Below are 26,183 nucleotides of genomic sequence, written 5' to 3' on the forward strand. Positions count from 1 at the left end.
AATATTTGTGTGTAAGTATGTGTGCTTAATATATGCTTACACACGATTGGTTTTTTCATAGCTTCCTTTTTACTAAGAAATTATAACAAACTATTAATAAAAAAAATTGAAATAACTTTTTGAGTTTATGGTGTTTATTTTATTTCCAAAACATATGTATTTTTATTGATAAATTATTTCATATATTTTTTTTTAAATTAATACATTACATTGTAATCCACTTTGTGTGTGTGCTGTGTTTCGTTTTTGTTTCTTTAGTAACTGACTTATGCTTACACGTCACACAAACATATGTATGTTTTTATGTTCTTAGTAAAGCAACTACTTATATTTTTAGTTTTAGCTTAAAACTACGCAATACATTTTTTAACAGAATTTTCTCCTTTCGTTTAGAAATATTTTTATTTGATATGCATTTAATATATATTATAATTTATATTCGTTATAATTAGCTAATTTAATAATTATTCAGTATTTTGTAAGTTCAACTATACGAATGCTACAGGTCAACGTCAAGTGTGCTTGTTTACATACATACATATAAGTATATATGTATGTAGAATGTAGCCACACAATACAACGTTAACTTCTATATATATTTTAAATGTAGGAGAATGCATGTGTTTATGTAGTATGCATGCTTGTTTGGTATTTTAATATTCAATGGGGCATTTTTCTCAGTGCTAATTAAATAAGCCAAATATCCAGGGTTTACTTACGAGACTAGCTATGCTTGTACATATGTACATACATAAATCTATGTAGTTTGATGCGCATGCATGAATGTTGTGTTGTGTGCGGGTGTGCGTGAATTGTGTGTTTTGTTTTGCGCTTATTCATGTGTTCAGATACAGATATACCGTTATTGTTGCAATACGTCAGTGGCATTGTAAGCGCCGCATTTTTATTGCACTATTTTCATTATAATTTCTATTTTAATTTCTTACAATTATTTCTTACTTAAAAATGTAAAGTTTTTAGCTTAGATTTTGTTTATAGTTTTTGTTTCGGTATTAATAGTTTTTCTAAGAGCCAATTTTATAAAGTTGTTGAGTACAAATTCATAGTACTAATATCATTTTTGGTTTAATCATAGCAATAATAATATTCGTAATAATAATATATTGATATGTTTTGCGTTATATAACTTCTTTACTTTTAAATAAATATATATTTATATATATATATATATATATATGTATATGTATGTATAAGTATTTGTCTCACTTTTTCTTTTTTTCTTTTTTCTTGTTTCTTTTATTTATTTTTTTTGTTTTGGTTGCTTACGCTGCTATATAAAAAGTTTTTGCTTAGCAATTCATTTCTCTATTTTCGTTTAATGCATAAATTTTTATAGATGTGTGTATGTATAATTTTTACCACATCAACTTATGTATGTTTTTGTTTTTTGGTTTTGTTTTGGTCTTCTTAAAAGTAATTTTTATTTTCAATTTACATAATTTCTTTTACAATTATCCACTTACACACATACAAATATGTAACTACATGTGCTCACATATAAATACATACATATTTACCATTTCGTTTTTGTTTCTTTTATTACTTATTGAGTATGTATGTCTGTATGCACGAGTATGTGTGTGTGTGTGCAACTATTATTGTTTGTGCTACAAATTTGCAACATGCTTCTAATACAATTATCATATTCACGCTATTAAAATCCAATTAATTTGTCAGCCATAAGAATAGGTTACTAATTTTTATTACATTTTTTTATTTTTTTTTTAGGTTATACAGCACAGCTGGAGGAAAAGCTATATGGCATAAAGGCTAATGACTCATTTGCGCACAAGTACTATATATAGTTTATGGAGAAATATATGTGAAAGAAATCGTAAAGTGGTTGGTCTGAAGCCTAACGCAAATGCATATGCAAAAAATAACAAATAAGATTTCTTCCTGTCGTTCACTTTAAAGCGCAAATTTTATTCTGGAATCGTAAAAACTATAGTAGATATGTTATTAGTTGGCTTTTTGTGCAAACAAAGTCAACCCTCTTGTCGCAGTAGAGTAAGGATGCGAGGCAAACGAAAGACTCAAGACACGAACGGGTTTCGCGCTTGAAATTTTTACTCAAACAATTCATCGCATTTCGCGTACATTGCGAACGCTTTCCATTTTATTTAACTGAAATTTAATGCTAAAGTCAGTTCAAAATTTTTCTTTTTTACTTTATTAAATGGCCCCTACCTACCGAGGCTCTGGGGTACCAAATTTTTCAAAACTTTCTTGGCAAATTTCAAATTTTAAGTTTAATCTCATTTGTATTTTTTTTTTTATTTGTTATTTCGGTATAAAATCGTTAATGTTTTGGAAATATTCGTTACTTATTTCGTCGTCGCTAAAAATGTTACGTTTTCTTCGCTTTTAAAATTTGGTTGATTGTAAAAAACTGTGGTTCTGGATATCCAATTTAAGTCAAAGTTTTTTAACTGTTTCAAAAATTTCATTGCCTTTCCTTTGAGCTTACCAAATTAGTTTATTAATTTGGTTTGGGTTGTCAAGCTAAGGTCATCAAGGTGCTCTGCAGCTTTGTGGCAAGAGCACGCGTAAAATGCTTAAAGTGTATGTGTGTGGGAGTGTAAGTGACTACTTTTGTTGTACGGGTTGAGCACACTGAACATTATAATATGCAAACTAAGTTATATGATAAATATGTCCACATACATAGACAAAAAAAAGCAATTTAAATATAACACGAATTTGGTAAAAGTAAATGAAAAAATTGTGGAATTTTTTTCCAACCCAAGCTGCTCAATATACGTTAATAATATAATATTTTTGCTTAATACTTGCCCTAAAAAAAATCAAGTTTTGCCGCAACGACAAAAAAAAAATTAAAAATATAGAAAAATGTATAACATCAAATCAGTTTCATAGATAGTGTTTTGTGTCAGCCCTATACACAAATTAAAAAAAAAAAATAGAAATAAAAAGTTCTGGATCTACTTGGCATCTACTTACAAACATATTTCTTAATATGCGCCTTTATTTTTCATATTTTCGTCCTTCCTTAATTCTTCGCCTACCCTTTCATTAACTACATTTCACTACGCTAGTTAAATGTTTTTTTTTTTTTTGTATGTAAGCATTCGTGAGTGTGTGTGTTATTTTTATTAGTAATAATTATCTTATTTCTTTTTTTATTAATATCCATCATTTTAATGTGTGTTTTCTGGAATGTTTGAATACATTGGCTGCATGAAGCTTTTTGTGCGCTCCTAAATCAATTTTATGTTTTAGAAAAATATATTCAGCGACGGAATGCCCAAAACAATTGATAACGTCAGCATTATTGTAACGATACCACTTTGTTGTAGCGCTAGATCTTGTTGTTGTGCACTATGTAGTGTGGAAGCTGAGGATGCTTTGACTTCACATTGCGCTGCAAAAGAAAAGAAAGGCGCACTCATTAGTTTACATAAAATTTTTCTGCGGTGAAATTGTGGGGAACGCGTACACACATGCATATGTGCATGTATAGTTCAATGAATATGATATGGCATATGAAATAGCATTAAACTAAATATAAAAATGTCTTTAATAGAAATTGTTGGCCATCTGAAAAACCTATAACGAAATCAGCTGAAGTGCTTCAACATATTTTCGCTGTAATAATATTTCTAGTTACAAGTTGACACAATGATATTTGCGATTTTTGTTATAACTCGAGAAAATCTTTTGAAAATAATTTTAATATGGACTTTACGAAATGTCATAACAAACACGAACTAAGTAACTATCAAAGTCCTGTTTTCTACCATACAAAAATGGAAAACTATTAAAACAAAAACTTCTAATCTCATACTAGCAGAATATCTGACGTGGCGTCGTTTGGCTTAAATATATGAAATTTAGGCAAAGAACATTTAAATGGACCACATGTTTCTCTATACATTTCGCTTAATCTTGGAGTACTACATGACCCTTGGGGATTACATCTTTGTATTTTTTTTACCTTCCTCGGGAAAGGGTTAAAGTATACCATCAAATTCTTTTCATCAATGCATCGTTTTAGAATAAAAATATAAAAAAATCGGTTCAGTATTTGTTGAGCTTAGTTTTGACAAATATTCTCCCTATAATCAATTTTATATATAACTAGAAAATACCCAGCGTGATCAATTTAATAGAATAACATTTTTCTTAGAGGTGGCAACGCCCCTTAAAAATATTTTCGGCAGTAAGCTTTCCTAAACCTCTTCAGTTTGATATCCATGTCAATTTACTTAAACTGCAATTTTCAAACAGGTGGCAACTTTAAATATTTTCTTTCCATATTTTTAGTTAGAACTCTTACAATATATCGGTGAAAACTGCATTAAACTCCATGCATTAGTTTTCGGGTGATGCGCGTACAAACATTTTTGATTTGGCTTTAATTTATTTTATTATATGTAAATATTTTTAATTTTTATTATGAATTTATGTATATTCAGTCAGTTCAGTCATATTTTTAAGAAAACCATGACGTTTTGACGATTTTCTTTATTTGAATTTAAAATACAAATTTTTGGTTAAATAAAAAAATTATTAATTTATTTTCTGAACAAGATTTTTATAGAAATGTGAATAATTGAATACCCTTCCCATGGTATTTTTTTATCAACCCACTTACATCAAAAAAGTATGAAGAGGTTATATTTAAAAAAAAAAAACAATACGCAAGTAAGTTGCGATCAGATTTTTGTTAAATTTTTGGCACGGCTTTTCCTACAGAGAGCCGACTACTTGTAAAGAAATGAGGTTGTTCACACTTGCCTGGTTATTAGGTTATCATGTTAAAAATTATTTTTGTTTAGTGTATTTTATTTTGTTGTAAACTGAATAAAAAATATAACCACATAGCCTGATAAACAGGCAAGCGTGAACAAACTCAATGTTTTTCAGCAATCGTGGAACGAAATACTACAACATCTTTTAATTCTGCCAAATGAAAATTGATATGGATCTAAGGCGTTGAGTTATTAAGGTTTTAAAAGCAGTAGTCACTCTCGTCATCTGACTACTTGTTTTCTACTAGAGCGAATATTTGAACGCAAGAAACGAAGCCTAATTAAATATGTTTTTAAAACAATAAAATTTGCATTTTAGTATTATTTCAGGACCAAGAACTCTGTGCATATGTATATGGTCCTTTCTATATTAATGGAGATATGTATTAAAAAAAATTAAATATCAAATTAAACAATCAAAATATCAAATTAAAGGTAATAAAATATGACATGTTTCACTTACAATTAATTTTTCATTAAAGTTACAAGTTTTATAAGTACTTACAAAGATTTAAAAGGAAATGTTTTTTCCAAAATGAGAAAATTTTTAATCTATACATGATGCAAAACATATATGGTGTGACGTTCATTATGGGGTTTGTTTAAAAGTTTAGATGATTCCAAGTCGCATAAAGCTATTCGTCGATATTTTTGCAAAACCGCCCATCAAAAAAACATCAACGTACTGCTTCTCACAAAGTATGTTTCCACTATTATTTTATTTATTCTTTAACAAATAAAAATAATAAATAATAAACCATTATGTAGTTTCTTGTGTACCGTTATTTTGTACATAACCCAACACCCACCCATGACGCACCTCCAAATAAAAGTCAAAAAATATAATATAATAATATAATAAAAGTGCAAAAATATAGGAATCCCTTTAATTTTTTCATGATCCCATGATCGGAACTAAACCAGATTAGTACATCACCGGTCTTAATCATAGAAAATGGTTCGCGTGGTCTAAAGTTATGTGGTAACATACCATACAAAAGGTGTGATCAAAACTAAATATCGTTCCCGTAGGTTTTTTCCCCAAAATCAATTCCACAATAAAGATAGTGTCGAGAACGCTTTCAACGGGAATGATATAAGAACAAAACCCAGACCGAACAAAATGCGAACAATACTTTCCGTAACACTTCTAAGAGAACAAAATGGGAAAAAAGTGTCAAGGAACTTTTCTTGCACAGAAAATGAAAAATTGTTCAATAGATATACGATCTGAAACAATTTTTCATGCCAACCGAAAACGCCTCTTGCATCCTTAACTTTAAGTCCTCGGTACTTTTCTTCTCGTTTTGTTATCTAGCAGAACTAGGGTTGTAAATGACAATGAGACTATCGATGTTTAAAGAATCGATGTTTCTAAAATTTACATCGATGGTAGTTCGATATATCGAAATAAAACATCGATGTTTTTACTGATGTTTTTAAGAAAGCTTGCTCATTTTTTAAGTATTACAAACAATTTTAAATCGGATTTATATAATTTTTGTTAAAGAATGAACTAAACTTTTATAAAAAAAAAAGTAACAAACATTAAGCACGAAAAAAATTTTTGTTAAAACTTGTCAATTAGGGGATTTCCTTAATATCGTAAAGTCTTAAGCTGTGTAAAACTTCTAAGTTTACGAGGCTGTTACGGGAACGCCACCCTTTTGGAAATGTGTAAATAGGTGCGTAAAGTGACTGTTTGACAGGTTGAAAAGGGTTTTTTGAATACATTTTTGTTTCGTAGTATTTTTCATAACAGCCCGTCAGCTCGAATGAAAGCTAAAATATAATTAAAATGCGAGAATTATGCGAGAAAACCCATGTTAATACAATTAGTGGATACAATTTATTAATTTTATTCCCCTACTATTTTTTCATTTGTTTTCAGTATTTTATCATATATTTTAGTATAAAATCGTCGGCCCCTCGGCATCACTGAAGTTTACGAGGTCGTTTGCGCATCAAATTTGCCTCGCAATTGCACGAGGGGCTTTTAAATAGAGCTCCATACAAATTTTGACAGTTTTTTTACGAGCCTCGGAAATTCACGAGCTTTTCGAAGTTGACGAGGCTTTTACGAGTTTAAGGAAAGCCCCCAATATGTAGTGGTTTTATATTTTGGAACGAGGTGGAATTTTAGTTCAGCGCTGCATACGAGTTTCAATAGTTTTAAGGCATTTAAACTATTTCTTTATTATATATATATGCTCATTTATTAATTGGAATTTACGAATTTATTAAAGGAAATTACCTGTGCATGATTGTATGAAAGTACTTATTTATAAAACGCTCGATCAAAATTTTACAGCGCACACAAAATGAAGTGGTGGAAAATTAGTTTCTATCAAAAAATGTTGCCTTTTGATTCCATCTTTCTTTTTTCGTATTCAGTTCTAAAACAAAGACAAAGGGTGAGAAAATTATGTGCTCGTTTCTTGAAATGCCACACTCTTATCAGGCAAAAAAGGCACATTCTCTTTGAAGATTTGTTAGGGGTGGTAGTTGCCCTTAAAATCAGATGGTTGCTTAAAACGACAATATTATGAATTGCGTGAGCAGACACGGACAATAAGGCAAACGGGGTTGAGAGTAAGTTCTAACACACTTTACACCGGGGAAGGGCAACATTTTTTGGAAGAAACGAAATCACCATAAGAGTCCCCTTTTTACATTTTTCGGTGACACCTACATCCGGCAATAGACTTTTTTAAATGGTTCTACTAGAATAATCGAAATACTTCTTTAACAAAAGTTTCGTGATTTTTGGCGAGCTTTGATTCACTGATATTAGGGTGGTAGGTTAGAGTAATAAGAACTGAGATTCAGTGTGTAAGTACTAAATCGAGGTATTTAAGGTCAATGAATTTTGGAACAAAAAAATGTTCTCGAGACATAAACATCGAAATATATCATATGTGATTTTAAATTATAATAGGCTTTTCCGATCTTGTATCCTTTAGTGCAAAGTTATTCCACTATTATAGCCCGACATTTCTCTAAACTCATAAGCATCCTCAGGGGCTGGTTGTTTTTTTTACAAATATCTACTTTAACATATTTAATAGTTAATACTTCTGTTTAGATACCTTAAATGTTGTCGGTGCGATGATTTGATGTGGTTGCAGCAAATTATAGTACTTATACTACATACATATTCACATTGGAGATGTCTCATTTAGTTGCGATGAACCGGGTAGACCGGCGCCGGCCGCGGCCTAAAGCCAAGATTTTTATACCGGAGTGCACTTGTGCACAAGCCGTGACTATCTGTCGTGTTGAGATATCTTAACGAAACATGGTATATGTACTTCTGTTGAGCGTAAGACGGATGGTATTGAAAATTGGCAAAATCGGACTAGAACCACGCCATATAACGGTAGTTGGCGGAAATACGAAAACTGCGATATTTTAAGTAACCAACGAAGCTTATTCACTCAAAATTGACATTTATAATGGCCTTTTGGCGGGAAAATAAGAATATTACACTTTTTTTTTTTAATGGGCGTAGCCACGCCTACTTATGATTACATGTGTATGTCTCGGTACCCGCTTCACCAATTTCTTCCACACTTGGCACAGTTGTTGGTATTGCTAAAACGTACCAAACGGCTGCAAATTTTTAAAATCGGACAATAGCCACGCCTACATCCCATATAAAGGTAATTTAGAGAAATACGAATTCTTTGATAAATCAGTAACCACTGAAGCTAATTTTTTCAAAATTAATGTTTTTGCAATAACTTTTTAGAAAGAAATAAATATGTTTATGATAAATTTTTGGAAAATGAGCGTGACGCCCCCCACTTATAAGCACATATACATATGTATCTCGGTAGCTGTTCTAGCAACTTGTATCAAACGCGGTATAACTATTTTACTTGGCAAGACGTTGAAAATGTTTAAAATTGGACTAAAATTCCGCCCACTTTTCACATAACGGTAAATTTCAAAAATACGGAAACTTCGATATTTCGAAATTATAAGACGCTAATTTACTCAAGCCAATAGTCACAACAATCTCTTAAAAGCAAATAAGATAATTATGGAATTTTGGAAAATGCACGTAACACCGCCAATTTATGACTACACAAGTTTATCTATTCAAGTTTCTGAATTTACTTCTTTGTTTTAGATTCTTATTTAAGATCCTCGAAATTTTGTGGAAAAACCTAAAAGAAACCTGGCTGTAAATTTGAACCCTTAATATTAACATTAAGTACTCGCCCAAGGCGTGCTAAGACTTCCCATATAAAATACAAGTAAACTTCGAGTTTTTTCTTAAAAAGTCTACAGTTCAGAGGCATTTCATGGTATAATCTTGGTCAATGATGCATTTTTTTCAGAATTGAATGCTCTACAAAAGTGTTTATTACGGCGTAACTCTAACTCGCACCAGCGAGTTTTTGCGGGTCACCAAACCCAATATTTTAATTAAGTTCCCGTTTTTGCCCCTATCTCGCAAATAACAAGGACTACAGTAAAATTGCGAATAACAAACTTGTAGGCCATTAAATTTTATACAAAAAAGTTCTGGTAACTACACCAAATCACTAACATCGATATATCTTGAGATATTTGGCTTTAAGGTTGAGGTAGTGTGAAATTTCCATTGACTTTTGAGCTAAATTGTAGAAATTGTTTATTAACTTCAAAGCCCTATATCTCAAGAAATATCGATATCAGCGATTTGGTGTTTTTTTAGGAAATTGAATTTCAGAAGAGAAGCTCGGCCAAACACTAACATATGAACCGTTTATTTTGAAAGTGGCATAAGTCACTTCACAGCTCTTGTGCTTAAATGATCGGTAACTTGTATCTGAATGCGTCGGTTATTCGTTCAACTTCATTAACCAAAGATAAAAGGTTTCGTCATTAGTTTATGACGATAGAGCGATTTGTAAATGCATTCGGTTACAAGCAGCCGGTCATTTAAGCACAAGAAGTACGGAGTGACTTATGCCACTTTCAAAATAAACAAGCACAAATCTGTTATTTTCTTCCCTTTCCAAACTTTTAAATCGAGCATAATCTTGATGGGTTAAGACGCGATTTCAACAGAACAATTGGAACGAACTTGTCCCTTTTTAACTACCAAAAAATTGAAATAAGTCGTTGTCATGATAAAGAAATCTTTTCATCGTTGGCCAGTGCTGTAATTAGCGTGACCATTTATTTACTATTAAAAAGTAACTCGATACTAATGATTTTGTAGTGAAATGTTTTAGCCGCCTTCTGTAAGTTAAATAGTAAATATGGAAAGTACCTTAAATCACTGTAGCAAATGAAACAAATATTGATTACCGAATCCTTGCTGTTTCTTGTTTTGTGTTTTGTTTGCTAATAACACGGCGCTACAAAAAAAAGTCATGAAATACACCCGAAACAAAAACTAGTGGAGGTTATAGTTATTATCGCGTACAACATAAAAATGGGTTCCGTATAACTCCTGCTCGCTATATTTTTATTTTATCTTAAAGCAACCGTTATGTTCGTACTTGATACACCTATCTATTAACGGCTTTATTACTTTTCATCCGATTTTAAGAACAGAACATGTTTTAAAAATGCTTTGAAATAGACCTTTAAAATGATGTACAACAATATATTGTTAGGCTTAGCTTGTGGGGAGTTTTCGTCGGTTAAACTTTAATAAGCAGCCCCTATTTTTCTTAATTTAATTTCAAATTTGGTTGAGAACGGTCAAGTAGTTTTTGAAATACGTATATGATATAAGTGGGCGGTGCCACGCCCATTTTCTTAAAATTTTATCAAAAACGAACTTTGTGCTAATGAACCAAAGTTCCAAAATGTTCCAAAGTTGAAAAATTAAGAAAAATAGGGGCTTATTAAACAGATGAAAAATATTTATTATTTAGTATACATAACAATGTATACATAACATAACGGTTGTTTTTAAATAAAAAGAAAACGGAGGGTCCAGGAACCTTGCGGAATTCATATTTTCATGTTGTATTCGACTATAGCCATCGGCGTAGCCAGAATGAAATTTAGGGGGGGCTCGACCCTATTAAGCTGGCATTTCAGGGTACTATTTTATATATATATAAGGAAAATTTGAAAGTTAGGGGGGGGGGCGAGGCTCGAGCACCCCCCTGCCCCTACCTGGCTACGCTCATGACTATAGCTACAACCTACAATAGGTTTTATTTCGGGTGTATTTCATTACTTTTTTTTTGTAGCACAGTGTAAATAATCGCGAAATATATATGTGAGTACAATTTATTGGCAAAAGAAAAACATTCTCAAGAAAAAAATCCCTTTTGCAGAAATAATAAAATGCAACCATTTCATAAAAATATTATTCCACAGCTAATCATATTTCGTCAATACTCTAATAGAAGTTACATAAGCATTTTTCGGTAATGGCCGAAAGAATGAATTATTAATAACACTGTATGGCGATTTCAGTTTTTTTAAAGGGGATGTTATGAAATCAAGTTTTCTTAAAGTCTATGTTGTATCTATATAGAAAAGTAATTTCTCAGTTTTCCCAGGTTGGCGATTTTAAGCGTTTTTTTTCAGTTGGAATTTGGTTGTCGCAGAGCAGAATTTAAAGCAATAAATGGTAATATTTAAATATTCAAAAGGTCTTCATGGTTGTTTTGGGGTCTGCGGAATCGGAATTCTTTGTTTTAGAAAAATTTTAACTATTTTAATTGAAGAAGCAGCTTAAAATCGCCAACCTGGGAAAACCATATATGTACAATCCGAACTTTCAGAAAAACTTGATTTGATTAATTCCCCAGACGACTGCCGAACAGTGCATAGAAAATAACTTCCCAAAAATAGAGGCAGTGGTAAACAATGCAACATTAATAGCTTGTATATATGTAAAACAAAAGAGAAAACAAAATGAAGCATGTGAAACATGTACGAATTTCTGATGTAAATATGTAAAGTTTGAAATTTTAATTTATTTTTTTGGCTTTTCACTTCAGCGTTCATTACTTACCTATCGATCCCCGCAAGAAAAGCCAACATCAAAGAGAAAGCCTGATAGTTTTGCATTTTTGTTTTTACTTTACATTTTTGACAGTCGGTTTTTAATTTTCTTTTTTTCAATATGCAAACATACTTTTTTAAAAGTTATCATATTTTAACCATCAACACTTTACAATTAAGCTGAATTTCACAAAAACCGCAAACTATGTTACATACATACGATCACAAAATGCAAGTAGCAAATTAAAAGTTAATAAATACATACATAAATACATATGCCAGTACTCAGTAAGATACAACTGGATTAGAATATTTAAATATATGTGTATATTAGATTGGTTCAAAAGGATCCAAAAGGAAAATAGAAATTCGCTATGGGCGATCGATTTTTTTAACCAGTCTAATGTACATAAACAGATACGTACATATGTATGTATGTGCATTAGGGGCGGGTCAATTTGTATGGAACATTTTTTCGACTATAGGCGTATAGCATAGGAGGATTCTACGTGTAATTCTAAGCAAATTTGCCAAATAAACCATGGGTCTAAAATCAATAATCAGAAATAAAAATAGTGGGAAAATACCTTTGCACTGATAAGTATAAATCGGAATACCTTTGGCACATATTAAATTTTTCTTAAACAAATCTTTGAAAACAGTTAAAAACAGCATTTTTGATGCTCATTGTTACAATTGCGTTGGAAATATTTATATGCAGATTTTTTAAGCTCAAACTGTTGGTTCTTTAAGAAACTATTTTTATGCATAAAAAACTCCATTTTTGGAGGTATTATCAATGCGGTCCAGCTCACGTAAATCTCAATATTTTTCCGAAATATGTTGGTGGATGTCTTCAAATATAATATGCGCGTTCCTTATCTCCCAGAAATAGTCAGAAAAAGTCCGAAGTAGTCAGATTTAGTCCAAAAAGCGTTCCTTAACTCGGAAATGACAGCAAAAATGAGAGAGCAACAGTCAGTGAGAGCGACTCTCATCAGTCCGAAGTAGTCAGATTTAGTCAGAAGAATTTTTTCTGGCAAAATCCTGAAAAGTGTCAAACTCAACTGAATTTAAATTAACGGAAATTAAAGAATACGCAAAAAGTGAGAATAATCTAAAAAGTAAAAGAAATGAATTGAAATTGGAAGGAGGCAAAAAATAATTGATATAGCAAGTATTTATTTTGCTTGTGCATGTGTGAATGTGTTTTGTACATACATTTCTGTTCTTATTTGACGTTAGTTTTGTTGTTGCCATTCTTTGGACTAAAAATTTGGTTTTTTGCGTTCCTTTACTTTTCCTGTTACTCTCTTTTAGTGAGCGCATTTTGCTTACGCTCTGGCATTTTGACACTTTTCAGATTTTAGTCCAAAAAGATAAGGAATGAACCTAATAAATTTTGTATTCCCGGCAGAAAAACCGCAACTTTGTTTGGTGATGCAGTCTAATGTACATACCAACATACATACATGTGTAAGCATATAGTTTGTATTGAATTATAGTTGTATGAAAAACTTTGTCAAGGATATGTAAAATATATGTTTTTTATTTCAACACGTAAAACAGTTTTAAAATTTTCACTGTTGTGTTCTGTGGCGGATGTTTTAGGAAACATAAATCCAGAAATAGATTCCTCATACCAAAAACCTCTTACAGCATGCTTTTATACAAAATGTAGGCACTTCTTTACGGCACTACTGCAAAATTTTAAGTAAAAGAAACCTATTTTCGAAATTTGGCAAACTCCAAATTAATTTTAGACCCATGGTTTCTTTGGAAAATTTGCTAGAATCACACCTGGAATCCTCATATGCTATACGCCTATAGTCGCAAAAAATTTACCCGCCCTAATGTGTATACAAAAATCGAAATGAAAACTAATTAAAAAATGGCGAGTTATTAAAATACTAAAAAAAATGCATTTGAATAGCTGTTACAACAATCACATTTACTTAAATGCATTACAAAAATATGTACTTTGAAAGCAGTTACATTTTTGAATTCGCGAGTGGAGCAATAAATGTGCGGACGTATATATATACAGCTAATATTGTAAACATATACATACATATGGTCATGGCAAATGGTCAAATAGGCCGACACGTTGTTATTACAAAGCCAAACACAAAGCAGATTGCGAAATCGTGAATTGATTGGAACATGAGACGAAAGCTAATATTTTTCAGCTTAATATTACATATACAATTCAGTGCACGAATTTGCGGATCGTTTGTGGGTGTAGTCTTTTGGAGGCGTCTCTGCTGACTTTGAACTAGATTTATATCCTTACACTAAGACAATTTGAATGCATCTCGTCCAATAGATTATATTTCCTTATCTATTCTATTATCTATCTGGCCATATTTTTTTTTTGATATATTAATTTCAAAACAACGAACCATGTTCCTAATATTATTTAGGCCAAATCACGACCGAAGACGAGGTCATATACGCTTATGTGTACTACCCCAATAGCGTCGCTGAACTATGTAAAAGAAAGTTGTAATGTTAGACGATTCGCAATTAGTCTAATAAGTCATATAATCATTTATGTAGGTATGTATTACATCGTGCGAAATTTCGAAACACATGAAGCAGTCAATATACTCACGAAAATGTGGGTCAAATATAGTAAAACTGCGTTTTTAGTTTTTCTCTCTGAAGTCAGGATTTTTTTAAAATGACTTTGTAATTTCAAAGGTATGATTAATTCCAAAAATTATCTTAAAAATTCATTCCAATTTAGAAAAACAGTACGGACACCAAATGAAAGAGAAAATTCTGTAGAATAAAAAAAATAAAATTTTTAGGTTCACAAGGACGAGTTTGTATTGAAAATTTCTTTTTAATTAGTTTTATTTTTTTAAGTCAATAAAGTTAGAAGGACAAAATTCGAGCATGTGGTTTAGTGCATATTAGTCCTTAACATATAATTTTTTCGAAAATATCTATTGTAAAATTTCAAGGATATTCAATGATAAAATGTTAAAACGACCTTTTCAATACCTAATCGTCTATATGCAACAAAAAATGTAATGGGCCTTAATTCTACAGAATTCCTTCTTTAATTTGATAGTCATAAGGTTTTTCTACATTGCATTGAATTTTTTTTAAATAAATTTTGAAGTAATTATATTTTTCAAATTTCGAAGTTCTACAAAAAAAATCCTACCGTCAGATAGAAAAACTAAAAACGCAGTTTTACTTTATTTGGCCCATGTTTATTTTGTGTGTAAAATTTATTGTTGCACGATGTTATCAAAACATGTGCTTTGAGGTGATTTACAACAACAGAAAAATGATTTTGACAGTCATAAAACTTGGGATATTTCTACACAATGCCTTCTCTTCATGATACCTTAGGAGTCACTTATGCATGTACATATGTACATATACATATATTTAAAGGCCATATGAAAGGTAAAAAAATCGTTGGCAAAAAACAATAACTCAAAGCATCTTTAATTTAAAGTTGTTAAATGGGGCAACATACTACAAACAAAGTTATAAAAATGTCAAAGAAAAAATAAAAAATTATTTAATCATGTATGTACGAAAATGTTCAGCAAACATAATGCTAAACAAAAGATTATCTCGCATCATACAATTTGATTTAATTTAATTTATTCATTCACTTTTCAATGTAAATATTTACTGCTAAATAGGTACATACATATGCATATACACAGGAAAGAACATTTTAAAAACTTATCATGTTTTTAGCGATCTAAATTCGTCACAATATTTGCTAACGTATGGTATTGAAAATGCATTTTTTTAATGCATCCCTAAATGGCTCTTTCGATTGCAATAAAATTCGATGGAACTCGCTAGGTGGAGCTGAAGTAAAAAAATGGAGGGGTTATTATAGCAATTTTGCAACCACATGCTGCAATCGTATTAATCTGACTTTAAATTTTAAAGCTATGCATTCATAATTTTTCCAAAATTTAATATTGAATGGGCTATGTTTATTCTCTATTTTCTGAGTCCACCACCTACTACTTAAGATAAAATGTAAGTGAATTGAACCTGGCTTCTTATATTTTTTTAATAACTAATCTTTAATATAGAACACACTAAATGCTCTCCTTCATATGAAAATTCGTACGTGTCCCACCCGTGACAAAAGTTGTTCCACCCGCGACAGAGGAATTTCGAGTTTCATTTTTATAATAAAGCAATTTTTTTTTGTAGTTTTTGCTTTGTTTGTATTCGGGGTTCTTTGTTTTATCATAAGACAGAAAGTTCACACAGAAAAGTGAAATAAATTCGCAGAGTTTCCGTAAAATCTATCTGCTCTAAAAATCAGTTATTTGTTTTTGTACCACCCGTGACAGAAGAAATAACTCGGATTTTTTCCACATAAAAGTAATTTGGATTTTTTTCGTATTTTGTAATAACTCTATAATGGTCAATTAGGTGTAGATTTATAAAAATTTAGAATTGTTGAATACTTTATACTTAAATTTAAATAAGAAAAAGCATTTTTTCTGTACAAATGTCCCACCCGTGACGGTACATTCGCTCATAAGCATATCTATATGCTTTGTGTGAAACTTTTCTTAAAAAACTCACTTTAATAAAAAATATTCTAAGTTTTTTGTAGAAAACTTTCGTTTTTCTAATAAAAGTAGTGTTATTAAATATACGAAATAATAAGTTATTTAAATAGAGCATAAAAATACCTTTTATTTGATATAGATATATATATATATATTTATATTAGTGCAGAACTAATCTTTCCTTCAAAAAATAACCGTGGCCGGACTAACACCCGCACCACCTAAGGGCAAAATTGTTTGTGAAGCTATTTCTTTCCATTTAAGTAATATACGTTCTGAATGTGAAACGAATCGGACAGTAAATGTGGGTTTTCTAAATTTTTTTTTTTTAGTTATTCCTTTTCATGTAGGTAAAATGCATTCCAAATAAGAACCATATCGGTACATAAATACGGAATGATTTTGAAATGTCTCGACACCCACGCCACCTCTGAGCCAATTTTAAAGTTTCAAGTCTTTAGCTCATAGGGAAATTAGTTAAAAACTTATTGCCAGATTTAAACTACAATTATGGCATATTAGTTTTCGATGTTTATTAACGGCAACATGTGTAGTTTTAAAATATTTCTCATAACTCTTGTAATATTTTAAGATTTTTTCTTCGGACTTATAATTTGATGAGACCATGTGAATCCATCAATTTTTAATACAATATTTTACAATGCCAATTCCATGAATGTAGAGCTAAAATTACACCAAAAACGCCGAGATATGTAAACTTAATTTTGGGTCGTGCATCTGCATACCGTTTTTTAGAACAGACGATTTTCCCAAAATATTTTCATTTTAAGTTTGCATCACGAAAGAAAACAAAATTCAGACTTTAATATGAAAAACGCTACTCACACGCCTTGTATGAGTATGTACGAGTACGGCTATGGCGTATGAGTACGGTGACCATTCGCACCGATTTTGGCGGGACAGTATCAATTTTGAGAAAGTAGTCCCGCTGAATATATTTTAAAAGTCGGAACATATAAGTGTCCCGATTTTTCATATTTGTATTGCTTAAATTCCGATTTTCAATGTTTTCTTTATTTATTTTAATAGAAGGGCCCGAGTACTTTAGCCCAAAAACAAATTTTCGTTATCTCAAAGAACATAGAATATAAGGGAGCCATAAACAAAGCTATCTATAAACATTGTCCCTCCCGTTTTTTTTTCATTTTCAATCTCATTATTGTAATAACTCCTAATGACTTTTGCTAAAATTTTAAAACCAAAAGTTATCAAAACAAATTCTATGGGACAGCGAAATATAATTTTGTACATGTTAGTTCATTTATAGAAGCGTGGTAAGTTAATGTATGCTTCCCCTGCGAAGCATTTGCTCGTTGAGGTACCAAACAACTAACATACGATTTTTTTCAAAAACAACTTTCATGAATAATTTTTAGTGGTCGAAAATCCCTAAAAAAAGGTCGCCAATCTTCAAAGGCTTAATGAGGAGGTACTTCGCATGTAAACTTCTATATTAGAAATCAATCCTTCTATCTAAACATTACCTAAACTTTCAAATTTGATTTCCCATTTCATTTTTATACATTAATGTTCCTGGCATAAGGGCGACGATGCATAACATGAATTGTAACCAACTGAGAAACTAACCAACTCATACATGACGTGCCCAGTGGACACAGCAACATTCTGACAGTTCCGAACATCATTTGCATTATCTGCTTTTAATTGGAATTTTTATCAGAGAAAAGCTGGCGACCCTCTACTACATACATATAACATATATTGAAATCCGTAGCAACTTTTTCGACTACTTAATATTTATTTGCGATTTATGTACTTACTACATTTAACTCAATAACTCAACCTTTTTTTCCTTTTTTTGTATTTGGTATAGGTTTTTGCGAAAATTTTCCCTTGCATTAAATCTCTCTCGCTTGATTCTTTTTTTCCAAACAGACATAGATAGATAATATAACTGAATGATCGTATTTATGTAAGTTTGATCTTTCTCGAACTTTTATTTCGAGAAACTAATACAATGCTCAATTAAAGTAGAACGGTTTCGCAATCAAAACTAAATCTCTACGAATAGCAATGCCAACAAGATAGATTATTTCGAATTAGTGACATTTTAAAGATTAATTGCCGCTTTTTTGCACTATTAATTTATTATTATTTTTTTTTTTTGTTTATTGCATATGTAGACATTCAAATTAGATTTGGTTCCAAATCGTACCTTGCGCCCGCAAGAATAACAGATATCCATTTCCAATTTTATAAATGAGTATCAGATTTTTTATGTAGTACTTAAAACGTTTTTTTTTTTTCATACTTTTCTCCGCCGCACACATTGGCAGTGTGCCGCGCCAGACATATTGTCGTCGCTGCTTGTGGTCATCTGACTGAGTTTGCTGCCAACAAATATGTATACTTGAATTTTGCCTTCGGTGCCTTGCTTAATTACTATGTATAACCAGTTTACTGGTTGATTTGCTAACGGCAGTCTCATTTGCAAACCGGCAAATGAAAGCCGCCAAAATGTTATACTGAATCTTTCTACCCGACAAGCAACACTAACTTTTGTCATTTAGCGTCTACCACAACCAATATGCTCTCGACTTAATACAAAGATGTATACAATTTAGGTGTATGTGCACGGTTGCCACAAGCTTAGAGAAAATGTTACCAAAAAATTTGAGAAATTTTACCAAAAAGTTACCAAAAAAAAGCAGTGGCCATTTTTCTTTCGGCGTAAACAAGCCACAATTTCGCCTGCCGAGGGGCGACCGCCATTGGAAAAAATGATGTTAGTCGGAACCTGGGCTCGATCCCAGGCCTTGCGGAATGGTAGTGCGCTCTTCTAACCACTACACCACAGCGGCCACTTGCCTGTACATACATACATAAATATGTATGCATAAACCTACCATCAAAAACAAACATTTCACCAAAGAAATTGTCCATGTGCTCACGAGCATGTTACTATGCCGCAAATATTAAATGATATTCTAGAGCGATCGGAGCGAAGTTAGGTACCAAATGAAATTCAAAGTTTCCAAATTACCAAACAGAAAAAAGCTACCATTTTTTGTTACAAATTACCAAAGTGGCAACCGTGTGTATGTGTTGCCAAGCCAAGGAGCACTCCACTTCTCTCCTTCGCAGCAAAGCCAGTTAGTCATACAACTTGCTCTGAGCTTTCATTCACCTGTTCTGTGTTTTATTTTTAATTTTTTCAGCATGGCTTATGGCCTAATTATGGCAACTTAACGTAACTTACAGGCTCTCACTTAAATGGATGTCGCTTATAATCGAACAGCCGAAACTTAACGTAACTTAATGCCACGTCGAAATTTGTTTCATTTTGATTTTTTAAGTTCTAAGTTCCGTTAAGTTAAGTTAAATTGCCATAATTAGGCTTTTAATATCTGACAGGTTACTACCTCGCTGTGCTACGGTTGGTCGGTCAATTGACCGGTCCGTATGTCACCGCGTCCGTCTTCAGATGTGTGTCTATGCGGCGGTCCTAACACCATTTGTCGTGCCTTAATTAGTAAGATTAAAACGCGGCGTTGGATACACGTGTTGCCTGTTTCGATGCGCTCTTTTTTTGGTAATTTCTTTCACTTTTTTTTGTACTACAAATGTTTACACAAAATTTATTCAGCTATCGTATTCGTGTTTCACTGTATTAATTTCTTTGCGCTGTTCTCTTTTCCGCTTCATTATGTCTCCATAAAATTATATAAAATTTTAAATTAGCAAAAAACAAAATTGGCAGTTTTGTTTTCATTTGAGTTAATGTACTTTCTTTGTTGTTGCTTTTTTGGTGGGAGCACATTAACTGCACGCGACAGTTAATGCCAAAACATCTAGCCACATTGATGGAATAAATTGAAGCTAAACTATACATGCATGTATTGTTGTTTTACCCATGTTGTAGCTGCAAAAAGTACATGTGTGGAGGGGTCTGCATGGTAGTATTTTATTATTGGCTGATTGCCTGCGGGCCCTGAGTTATGCCAAAATGGTTAGAGTTTCTTTGATATTCATAATTCAATAGCTTGTTTGTGGCTTCGTTTTCGTTTAATTTGAATTGAGCTTGAATGCCTGCAGACATACGGAGATAGAGTAATGATTGACTAGAATATTCGGCACAAAGATTTATTAACCAGCTAAGTGGGCAATCATAGTAGCGAATGAACAAATGTTACCAGCGATTAGTCATTTTGAAAATTGTGACAGACAAGTGCTTCAAAAAAAACATGGGGTTAAAGATTAAATTGGTAATTAAGTACCTCTCCTGAGTGATCTAAAGCCACTGTTCCACCCTCACCAATATGCGCAACTTAACCCAAGTTATGAGCGTTACCATTTAATAATGTGAAAAGTTAAATTTATTAAATCGATTTTTAGCAATGCAAATATACATACATGTGCTAGTTTAAATTTCAGAAGGACCTCGAGTCCTAAACGCGAAAAAATTGTAAGCAACATTATTACTTTTTGATTGTTAACGATAGTTGATAGTGAAAATGTTGTAGCTGCAGAGCTGGAGCATTTCTGCGTTTCTCTTCAGCTGGCTTCTCTACTGGTAGAGAACTGTACTACTCGGACATGGGATACTAGTCATAGGTTTTGCAGTAACGATACAAAACGCAAAAGGATTTGCTTTGAACACGTTTAAAATTATTGAAGCTAACTTTCGAGAAGATTTACTTTTACCTATTATCTTACGATACCTATATTTTTTTTAGTATAAATAATTTTGTGTAATCATCAACACTTTTCATTAAGGTAAAAGGATTTATGCCACTTTCAAAAAAAAAAACTGGTTTAGAAAAATTACTGGCATGTATCAATTTGTCCGATGTATTTTACTGAAATGACATTTTGAATGTACAGGTATTTACTAAAATTGATGGATAAGTTACATAAATATATAATAGTTATTATTTATACCAGCTCTGCAATTAAATTCTAACACCATTCAACAAAAACTAAAAAATTCAAAAACACACGTAACAGTCAATATACTCCCGAAACTAGGGGTCAAGGTCAAATAAAGTTAAAAAGCGCTTTAAGTTTTTCTCTCTGGGATCAGACTTTCTAAAGGGCATTTCAAAGATATGATTACTTCCAAAATTTATTTAAAAAATTCAGTACAATTTGGAACAAAAATATAGATACCAAATGAAAGAAAAAATTTGAATTTAAAAATATAAGATTTTTTTGATCCACAAGGACGAATTGGTATTGAAAATGCCCTTCTAATTATTTTTAAGTTTTAAGCTACTAAAGTAGAGGGATGTCGTCGCGTGTGTATTAATCCTTAACCCATAATTTTTTTTGTTCAAAAATAAATAATAAAAATTTTATATTTTTCAATTAAGCAGAATTGTCTCTTTCATTTAATGTCCACATTGTTATTCTACATTGCACTAAATTTTTTAAATAATATTTTGAATTAATCATACATTTGAAATTTCAAAGTCCTTTTAAAAATTCCTGAAGTCAGAGCGAAAAACTAAAAACCCAGTTTTACTATATTTGGCTCCTAGTTTTGTGAGTATATTTTTTTGTGTAAAATTTGCAGTGTAATAAGTGTTATCAATTATCATTAACTAGATTTTTTTTAAATAGGTTACTTATCCACTTTCAAAATAAACGGCTCAAATAAGGAAATATTATTTTAAAGTTTTCTTCGTTTTTCAACGCATTGCTGCTTTCATAACCTATGGAAATATCTGGCAATATACGTAAGTAGTACGCACGTACATACATACGTATGTACGTAAATATTTGTACTTCTAGGAAAATAAAAAGCAAATGAAAAAATGCCTGCGTTTTAAATGGTTTGTCTCATTTTTAATTAATGATTATACGGCTCGTAAATACAAATACATTTTTTAATTAGAGGCTGCACACGATTCTTATCAATTTCACCGCCATCGATGGTCGTTTATCATTTGCCTGTGTAGTAGATACAATGTGCTACAATCCAGAATTTTTGCTGGTAACCTTTTCCTTTTATTATTTATTATTATTTTTTTTTTTTTATTTAATTTACGGTGATATGAATGCAAACATTTAACACCCACTACTTATTCAATTAATACGAGAGAAGCTTGAAAAGTCAGCCACTTTTCGAAAAAAATATTTTGCTTTGCAAACAAAAAGTTTAGTTTTTCAAATTAGTATCTTTTTAATTGCTCAGTGGTATCTATAGTCTTTTACAAGGTCCTAAATCAATATAGGTTCCAGTAAATACTGAGCCAATACTTCACATGTAGAAGCACAACATAGTTGGGGACATTTAAAACAGGAGAATATCCTGGATAGGGTAATAGCACTAAATTTACTTTTTCCCATTTTCGTCTGTTTAAAGATTTTCATTTTCAGTTCATTGCAGAATTGGGAGTTTTATTCGTTAAATTTAGATTTTGGTTACTTTGTGAATTTTATTTTTTCGATTACATGAAGCTGCATTCTTATTAAATAAAAAATATCGGTTATATTTTATTGGAAAAATATAAATCCAATTTTATTGGCTAAATTATGATTTTGGAATTATATGGTTTTTGAATGGTTTTTGATAGATAATATAAAAAACAAATTATAAACATTAAACAAATAAAACAAAAATGAGCAAAAGTGGCCAAAATATCGTGTCCCTATTATTTTTCACATCATTTTATGTAGGTACATATGTACATACATATTCGTACATTGCTTCTAAAAAAATAATTTGCACGTTTTTATATTCACAAATCAGTACACGCGTTATTTCTAGCATTGTTCGTTTGAACAATTAATTTGCATTTTTAATAATAACTGTCTTTTATCTACATAAATGCAGCTGACAGCAAGACACTATTGAAAATGAATCGCTACGTGGAAATCGTGTTTCTTTTCAACCGACTTCACAAAAAGGAGAAGGTTATCAGTTCGTCGGAATATTTTTTTTTAAATGTATGTTACCGCATAACTTTGAACCACGTTAACCGATTTCGATAATTCTTTTTTCACCGGAGAGGTGGTACCTCAAGGGTGGTCCCATACTAATTTTGTTTAGATAATTGGATCGTGAAGAAATTAACAATAATCTTAAATATTTATATGGGAACCGAAGTCGGTTTTGTTTTTTGACTAAAAATTACTTGTTTGTGAAGCAATTCGGACATCAAACAACTCAGATTTTATTCAAATGAAATATTGTGTGATAATATTAGACGAAATTAAAGGATTTATTTATTTCTTTCATCCCAGTGATGTGTTTTAATAATAACAATAATAATAACATTTTAGTGCTTACACTTTTGCTAAGATTTCATTTATCTGAAATTTTAAAATTTATAAAGAATTTTTAGGCATACATTCATTTTTTTGCCCGAAACACACCTTCATCCCCAATAAAAATCTGTGAACGAATCACAGGAGAGAAAAATCGTACATAATCCAAAATAAAAAAAGAAAAAACAATGTATTTACTATAAAAAAAATACAAAAGATGGTGTAAAAATTTCATGCTAAAGTCTTGTGTAGTTTCAGCGTATATGTATCTCTTTTTTTCTACATTTAGGGAGCCAATTAAAAACTTCAAAAGCGTCTCCTGAAAAATCTCGTTTTTTTTTTAGTTAAGAGAGTTTTGAAACAAATGAGTGGTGTGCAGTTTTTCAGACCCTCATTAATTTTGCTACCAAATTATGTATATGGAGCGTTGGCTAATGAACCGCGGAAACGGTAGCTGAAAGTAAGAAATCTTATGCGAATCGCGCTTAACTGTAACTGTGAAGATTTAGTTTAACATAAATTCGGGCATGCACTATGAAGAAATTGAAGAAAGCAAAACTCATGCATATGCATTATTAATACATAATAATGTTACTCTAATTTCAAGTGGATTAAGAAAATGATATCCGATAAGTTGAAGTTTTACTAAATCACAGCATAGTTAGCTACAATCATTTCGATGTGAGTCAACTCTCTCTCTCTCTTAGGCAGTGTTTTATTTAACGAATGGTTGGCTCAGTTAAGCTTGATGAACTTTGCGAATAAACTTTTTAATTAATGCAAAATCATGGCTTGATTTTACTTTACTCTTTTTATTGTTTCCATTTGGCTTCTTCTTAAAGGCGAAAAGATGTATGTATGTCTTGTAACATAGCTGCGTACATCAAGGGTTCCCAAACTTTTTTCACCGCGCACCCTTGTTGTGCTACAAAAATTTCGCGGCACCCCTACTCTTCAATTGTCTACGAAAACAAGAAAACACAATGCAAACTTTATGGTCCCTTAGCTTTAATATGAGGACAAAAACTGTTTTGATGATTTCATTATTTATTTAAATTTATTGGAAGCTTGTTGGTGTATTTATTCACAAAACTTCACAAAAACGCAGAAGGTTATCAATTCGTCGGAATATTTTATTATTATTATTTTTTTATGTATGTTACCGCATAACTTTGGACCACGTTAACCGATTACTATAATTCTTTTTTTAAAGGTAAGGTGTTACCTCACAGGTGGTCCCATTCTAATTTGGTTTAAATCTGATAACCGGATCATGAAGAGATTAACGATAATCTCAAATTTTTATATGGGAATTGAAATCGGTTTTGTTTTTTGCTTAAAAATTACTTGTTTATGTTGGCATTTGAAGAAAATGCAGTCTCAAATAGAAATGTAAAAGTAAAAGTCACTAGTATTTTTAATGCAATCTTGCCAACAGCAGTGTTTTCTGCATACACTTGCATCCAGAACTCTCTTGGCTCCCTTCATAGTATTTAATATTCAAAGTGCTGTCTTCGCTGATGTCCTGATGGTTTTCAAAAGCTTAATTTGTCGGGTCGGGTGAAAACAGGTTTGCTATCCAGCTGTAGACATCCTCATAGTCAATGTTGGGAAAATATTCGACAATGTTTTTTTCTAAACCTATATATATATATGTATATTGATATTTTTTGATAATTTTTAATTTTTTATATTTTTCAGAATATAAATTTTTTGAACGTTGGCGTGCCAAATGAAAGCTTTTGGGTCTTTCTGATTGGCCGGAGCAGAAAGCTTTCCGATACAACTCTGCGTTGAACTGGTTTTCAAACGAGTTAAATGATTTAACTGGTTAAATTTTCCAACAACAATTGCATGCGATTTAACTTGTTTATGAACGTGTTTTGTTCATTTAACTGGTTCAAGCCCATTTACCATGTTTAGCCCCTCAATTTGAACGTTGTATAATGCGCGTTAACGCTAAGAAAATAACTTTTACAGCCAATTTCACGAAGGAAATGCAAATGAAAAATTATTTTAATTTTCTGAATTTTATATGGAAATTAACAGAAAATAAAAAATCATTTTCCATTAAATTGCTGGTAAAACCAGCTGTCATAAATTTTTTTAGCGTTAACTTCGAAGTTACATAGCTCGTTTTTTTATTTACTTTATTTATGTGGTTTTCGTGCAAAATGCTAGAAATTCTGAAATATACATGTCACCAATAAAAAAAAAATATCGACATGCTAGAAAAACCCAAAGATGTATTTTAATTTCGCAGGCCTCTTTTGTCTTCGCAGCGTCATCCAATACGGGTTTTAAATCTAGTGGCGCTTGTTACGAGAACAGCGCAACCAGCAAAAAATCCGAAAATTAATTCAAAAACGGGAAGAAAAGTGGACGAAACGCGGATTAGGTGTACAAAAGTACCGAAACTGGTTGTGAAAAGGGTACGTTTTCAGCTATTTTTCTGATTCAATTTTTTGTTGATAAAACATACTGGGGAACTACACCACACAAGCGGTTTGACACACCAAGCGTAATATCCCTTTGCTGCAAGCCATTTGTGTTGTGTATGGAGTTTGATTTTTTGATTTTCTAGCCGCCATGTATACTC

The 26,183-nt window shown here is 31.4% G+C and overlaps 1 protein-coding gene across 2 annotated transcripts in view; it reads right to left on the bottom strand.

The window, feature by feature from the left end:
- Positions 1-1,737: 1,737 nt before the first annotated feature.
- Positions 1,738-26,183, bottom strand: part of LOC118737836 (acetylcholinesterase) — a 325,799-nt gene continuing 301,353 nt past the window's right edge. The window contains exon 10 of one of the 2 annotated variants that reach the window (XM_036468619.1): positions 1,738-3,406. In XM_036468619.1, the coding sequence (XP_036324512.1) occupies positions 3,261-3,406 (146 nt within the window). In that variant the 3' untranslated portion in view covers positions 1,738-3,260. The remainder of the gene's footprint in view (positions 3,407-26,183) is intronic. The other variant, XM_036468618.1, reaches the window with a different exon arrangement.

This window comes from Rhagoletis pomonella, unplaced genomic scaffold, assembly GCF_013731165.1.
Source record: "Rhagoletis pomonella isolate Grant_MI unplaced genomic scaffold, Rhpom_1.0 Rhpom_scaffold_00004, whole genome shotgun sequence".
Taxonomy (NCBI): domain Eukaryota; kingdom Metazoa; phylum Arthropoda; class Insecta; order Diptera; family Tephritidae; genus Rhagoletis; species Rhagoletis pomonella.